The sequence below is a fragment of the Aulonocara sp. 'chitande type north' Nkhata Bay genome, linkage group LG3 (assembly GCF_057382095.1).
Source record: "Aulonocara sp. 'chitande type north' Nkhata Bay isolate Kocher_YH1m ecotype deep benthic linkage group LG3, A_spYH_male_GT1.1, whole genome shotgun sequence".
Lineage (NCBI taxonomy): Eukaryota > Metazoa > Chordata > Actinopteri > Cichliformes > Cichlidae > Aulonocara > Aulonocara sp. 'chitande type north' Nkhata Bay.
Window position 1 is genome coordinate 25,887,494 of NC_141346.1, and position 6,000 is coordinate 25,893,493.

At 44.3% G+C, this 6,000-nt stretch overlaps 1 protein-coding gene across 5 annotated transcripts; it reads left to right on the top strand.

Annotated features, from left to right (window-relative positions):
• Window positions 1–4,057: 4,057 nt before the first annotated feature.
• Window positions 4,058–5,734, top strand: LOC147334808 (tripartite motif-containing protein 16-like). Of its 5 annotated transcripts, none has more exons than XM_086287420.1 (3): window positions 4,058–4,799; window positions 4,926–4,992; window positions 5,110–5,734. In XM_086287420.1, the coding sequence occupies exons 1-3, from the start codon at window positions 4,058–4,060 to the stop codon at window positions 5,732–5,734; spliced, it is 1,434 nt and encodes a 477-aa protein (XP_086143546.1). The 5 variants fall into 5 exon arrangements, with proteins under 5 accessions (XP_086143546.1, XP_086143545.1, XP_086143542.1 ...); XM_086287419.1 differs by having other exon boundaries at window positions 4,058–4,092; window positions 4,228–4,526; window positions 4,599–5,734; XM_086287416.1 differs by having other exon boundaries at window positions 4,058–4,526; window positions 4,599–5,734.
• The last annotated feature ends 266 nt before the right edge of the window (window positions 5,735–6,000 follow it).

Below are 6,000 nucleotides of genomic sequence, written 5' to 3' on the forward strand. Positions count from 1 at the left end.
CCGTCTGTGTGCATGGGTGTTGGACTTCCTCACTGGCAGAACTCAGGTGGTGAGGGTGGGCAGGTGCTTCTCCAACAGCATCACCATCAACACAGGAGCACCTCAGGAATGTGTCCTCTCGCCACTGCTCTACTCCCTCTACACTTCAGACTGTGTGGCCACCCATGGCTCCAACACCATTGTGAAGTTTGCTGACGACACAGTGGTGTTGGGTGCCATCTCCAACAACGATGAGACGGCCTACATGGATGAAGTGAAGAATCTGGCATCATGGTGCCAGGACAACCACCTCCAGCTGAACGTCGGCAAGACCAAGGAGCTGGTGGTGGACTTCAGAAGGGGTCAGCACAGAGACTACAAGCCCATTATCATCAATGGAGCTCCAGTGGAGAGGGTGCAGTCCTTCAAGTATCTTGGTGTCCACATCTCCTCAGAGCTGACATGGGCTGCCCACATTCAGGTCCAGACCAAAAAGGCTAGGCAGCGCCTGTATCACCTACGACAACTGAGGAAGTTCAGGGTCTCTCCAAAGATCCTCAGGATTTTCTATACAGGCGCTGTGGAGAGCATCCTCACACAGAACATGACATCGTGGTTTGGGAACAGCTGTGTGAAGGACCAAAAAGCTCTCCAGAGAGTGATCCGTACAGCAGAACGCTGCTGCAGGATTGCTCTCCCCCCGCTTCAGGACACCTACACCAGGAGATGCCGGACTAGAGCAGCGCAGATACTGAAGGACCCGTCCCATCCTGGCAACAAACTGTTCCAACTTCTGCAATCTGGTAGAATGTTCCGCATCTTCCGGGCAAGGACAGAGAGACTCAAGAGGAGCTTCTATCCCCAAGCCATCCGTGCCCTAAACACACACACCCGCCCGCTCACATCATTTCACATCATCTATAATTGACTGAGACAGGACTCTCTTCCAGACACTAAAAAAAGGCACAATGTACATTTCAAATTCCTTTAATTTTAAATATGTTTATATTGTCTATCCTGTAAAATAGTCAGATGTCTATTCTTATTAATGTACAGAATTCACCTGCTTGCTGCTACTACTGCACATTCACCCAATGTATATACTATATACTATATATATATATATTAGGGGTGCAACGATATTCGTATCGATATTGAACCGTTCGATACAGTGCTTTCGGTTCGGTACGCATATGTATCGAACAATACAACATTTGTTATTTATTTTATCAACTTTCCTTCTGACGATGCTGTCTGTGTTGAGCGCTCAGTGAATCTGCGTTCGACTACTCCGCCTAGGCTCGACAGTGCAGCCTAGGCGGAGTAGTCGAACGCAGATTCACTGAGCGCTCAACACAGACAGCATCGTCAGAAGGAAGAGCGCAGGGCAAGCTAGCGAGACAGAAGTTAAGCTCTCCTTGTAACATGGACCTCCCCCACCCTCATTCAGATCTGGCGTTTGGAATTATTTTGGTTTTCATGTGACGTATGACCCTGAAGGTAAGCGAGTCATGGACTAAAGTAAAACAGTATGTTGGATGTGCCACGCAATGCTCAATTACATGGGTGGGAATTAGTGTGTTAGCGCAGTTAGCTCGTTAACGTGTTGGCCGTCTAGCCCCATGCACGGGGCGATCGGCGGTAGCTCGTTAACGGAGATTTGCCGTGCTGTGGCGTTAAGGTCATTTCAACGAGATTAACCTGAAAGCACTAGTGGGAACACAACGAATATGACTGCACATTTACGCCGACATCATCCTAGTGCAAAGACAAGTGGAAGCAGAAAAAAAACAAGCAAGCATGCTACTAACTTTAGCCGAGTCATTTAGACAGCTGTTTAATATGCTGCTGAGAATATAGCCCAGAAGAAGCGGATAGTATAGCTTTTATTTTGGAAAGAGACATTTCTCTGTAATAAACTCTCTTTTCCAATGAGTGATTCCTCAATCAGATACAGGGCTCGCAATATCGCTAGCCCGACGTCCCGGGGCTAGCGATTTTTTTTCAGTCGGGCTACCAAAATCTATCGCTGCCCTGCCCGTAGGAAGGAAAAATATATGTCAATGCTTTTGCATTCTTTCAGAAATGTAGCTGGGTAATTATGTCATTGGCATCGGTGAGCCACTGTCAATATGTGACATATTGCAATCACGTTTGAATTTGCGCTTATTTTTTTGCTTTCACTTTGCAATCGCGCGAACTGTGTATAGAGAGCGACAGCACTGATCTGTGAGTGATGATAATTTGTGCACCAATTCCTCTGACATCGTCTTATTAATCGTTAGCTTACTATGCAAACATGACAAGTGAAATCTCCCGCAGCAAGCTTAAACATGTGAGAGGTTGATCGCGCAGAGAATCGCTGAGCTTATGTGAGTGAAAACTGTACTTTTGAGTTAAAATATATATTTATAATTTTAATAAATGACAAATTAAAAAGGCATGAACATTTTTTTTGTATCGAAAAAATATCGAACCGTGACACCAAAGTATCGAACCGAACCGAACCGTGAATTTTGTGTATCGTTGCACCCCTAATATATATATATATATATATATATATATATATATATATATATATATATATATACATATATATATATATATAATGTTCTTCCTCTACAGCCCCCCCCCCCCCCCCCCCAATTTTTGCACATGTCGAGGAGCGTGTCAGGCTACATTTCACTGTGTGTTATAATAATAATAATAATAATGGATTGGATTTATATAGCGCTTTTCAAGGCACCCAAAGCGCTTTACAATACCACTATTCATTCATTCTCGCATTCACACACTGGTGGAGGCAAGCTACGGTTGTAGCCACAGCTGCCCTGGGGCAGACTGACAGAAGCGAGGCTGCCATATCGCGCCATCGGCCCCTCTGGCCAACACCAGTAGGCGGTAGGGTAAAGTGTCTTGCCCAAGGACACAACGACCAGGACAGAGAGCCCGGGGATCGAACCGGCGACCTTCAGGTTACAGATACGCTTCCCAACCCCCTGAGCCACGGTCGCCCCATAGTTATACTTGTATAACTATGCATGTGACAAATAAGGAACCTTGAACCTTGAATTCTTCCTCATGCATTAATACTCAAACTATCATTTATCTTACACAGTTCTCCAAATGAATCTTGGTAGTCTAAACGCAATTTCTGCTTAACAGCATTCACGTTAGCATCATCTTCCATTAGCTGTTCGAGCTGATTAGCTTGGCTAGTTAGGTGGCCTAGCTTAGCCTTTCTAGACTGGGTCAACCTGTGCAGCTTTTCCTCGACAGCCTTTTCTGTCATTTTTTAATTCTCTTTTTCCACACACTAGTTCTTCATCACTCTCATGCATTATGACAAATTTCCACAGTAGCAAAGCTTGTTTTCACTGCTTACCGTGATTCTTCCTCCAAGTAGGCTATTACCGTCAATCCACAGTGCACGGCCATTCGTTGCTAAGCATGATCCTTTTCAGTATTTCTTTTCCCAAAAAAGGAGCAAGAGGGTTTTCTGACTAAATGTAGGGTAATTTCCAATAAACCAAGTTCAAAAAAAGGGAGTCTATGGCTGACGCGTGTTCCTGGTTTCCAAAAGAAATGCTTCCAGTTGCATTATGATTTGAAGACTGTTTATTTATTACAAACTGAAGATGTAACAATGAACTCCTTCCTAAATAAGCATGAAAGTTCCAGAAAAATAGCAGTTATCCAGAACTACCTGTGCACACGGTCAGAAAACCATGAGACTCCGAAACCTCTCTGTCCATGCTCCTCCCCTTCCCTCTTTTAGGTTCCAATCCCAAAACAGTGACTTAAAATTACTTTATGTAAACACATATATTTTCACATTTATTAATCCTGAAAAGATGACTTATGTAATGAATCTATGAATTATAAAACAAACATAAACTCAATTGTAAATAAAAATATAAAGCAGACGTCTGGCGCTTACAATTGGTGTAACCAACATGTGGTGACATGTAGGATCTGATAGGCTCCATTTACTGAAGATTTTGTTGAGATCAGAGCTCAGACTAGTCTCAGTTATACGGAAGAGAAACTCACACAGTCACTGACACTGAGAGGAGAAATGGCACAGAAAGGAGTTCAGCTGGACCGAGAAACCTTCTCTTGTTCCATCTGTTTGGATCTACTGATAAATCCGGTGACTACAGCCTGTGGACACAGCTACTGCAGGAACTGTATTGAAACCCACTTTGACGAAGAGGACAAGAAGGGAATCCACAGCTGCCCTCAGTGCAGGAAGACTTTCATACCAAGGCCTGTCCTGGAGAAAAACACCATGTTAGCTGAGTTGGTGGAGGAGCTGAAGAAGACTGGACTCCAAGCTGCTCCAGCTGATCACTGCTATGCTGGACCTGAAGATGTGGCCTGTGATGTCTGCACTGGGAGGAAGCTGAAAGCCATCAAGTCCTGTTTATCTTGTCCAGCCTCTTACTGTGAGAAACACCTCCAACCTCACTATGATGCAGCTCCATTAAAGAAACACAAGCTGGTGGCCCCCTTCAAGAAGCTCCAGGAGAACATCTGCTCTCGTCATGATGAGGTGATGAAGATTTTCTGTCGTACTGATCAGCAGAGTATCTGTTATCTCTGCACAATGGATGAACATAAAGGCCATGAAACAGTCCCAGCTGCAGCAGAAAGGACTGAGAAGCAGAAGGAGCTCGAGGTGAGACGACTAAACATCCAGCAGAGAATCCAGGAGCGAGAGAAAGATGTGAAGCTGCTTCAACAGGAGGTGGAGGCCATCAATGGCTCTGCTGATAAAGCAGTGGAGGACAGTGAGAAGATGTTCACTGAGCTGATCCGTCTCATCCAGAAAAGAAGCTCTGATGTGAAGCAGCAGGTCAGATCCCAGCAGGAAACTGAAGTGAGTCGAGTCAAAGAGCTTCAGGAGAAGCTGGAGCAGGAGATCGCTGAGCTGAAGAGGAAAGACGGCGAGCTGGAGCAGCTCTCACACACAGAGGATCACAACCAGTTTCTACACAACTACCCCTCACTGTCAGCACTCAGTGAGTCTACACACTCATCCAGCATCAATATTCGTCCTCTGAGCTACTTTGAGGATGTGACAGCAGCTGTGTCAGAGACCAGAGATAAACTACAGGACATTCTGAGAGAGGAATGGACAAACATCTCACTGACAGTCACTGAAGAGGATGTTTTACTGTCACCAGCAGAGCCAAAGACCAGAGCTGGATTCTTACAATATTCACATGAAATCACACTGGATCCAAACACAGCAAACAGACGTCTGTTATTATCTGAGGGGAACAGAAAAGTAACATTTATGAAGCAACAACAGTCTTATTCTGATCATCCAGAGAGATTCACTGGATGTCTACAGGTCCTGAGTAGAGAGAGTCTGACTGGACGTTGTTACTGGGAGGTGGAGTGGAGAGGGGGAGGAGTTTATGTAGCAGTTGTATACAAGAATATCAGCAGAGCAGGGTTTGGCAATGAATGTTTTTTTGGATATAATGAAAAATCTTGGGCATTAGATTGTGACACAAGCAGTTATACATTTTGGCACAACAATCTCCAAACTGACCTCTCAGGTCCTCGGTCCTCCAGAGTAGGAGTGTACCTGGATCACAGAGTAGGTATTCTGTCTTTCTACAGCGTCTCTGAAACCATGACTCTCCTCCACAGAGTCCAGACCACATTCACTCAGCCGCTCTATGCTGGACTTTGTTTTTATCCTTCAGCTGGAGCCACTGCAGAGTTGATTAAAGTCAAATAGAGAAGACAGGTTCATGTTGATCCCTGACCATTATATGTACTTGTGTAGTTTCTAAATGAGGCTTTACATTTTAGAAGCTGAGAAGTTCAGTGGTCCATTGATGTGTGAAAATAATATTGCACTGATTCAAACTGTACTTACATTTATATACCTTACATCAATATAAATCTGAATTTGTTCTTATGGCTGATAATCATGTGAGTTTAAATGATACTACTCTTCATATTCAGCATGTTTGAAATCTGTCATCAGTCTGGTTAGTGCTT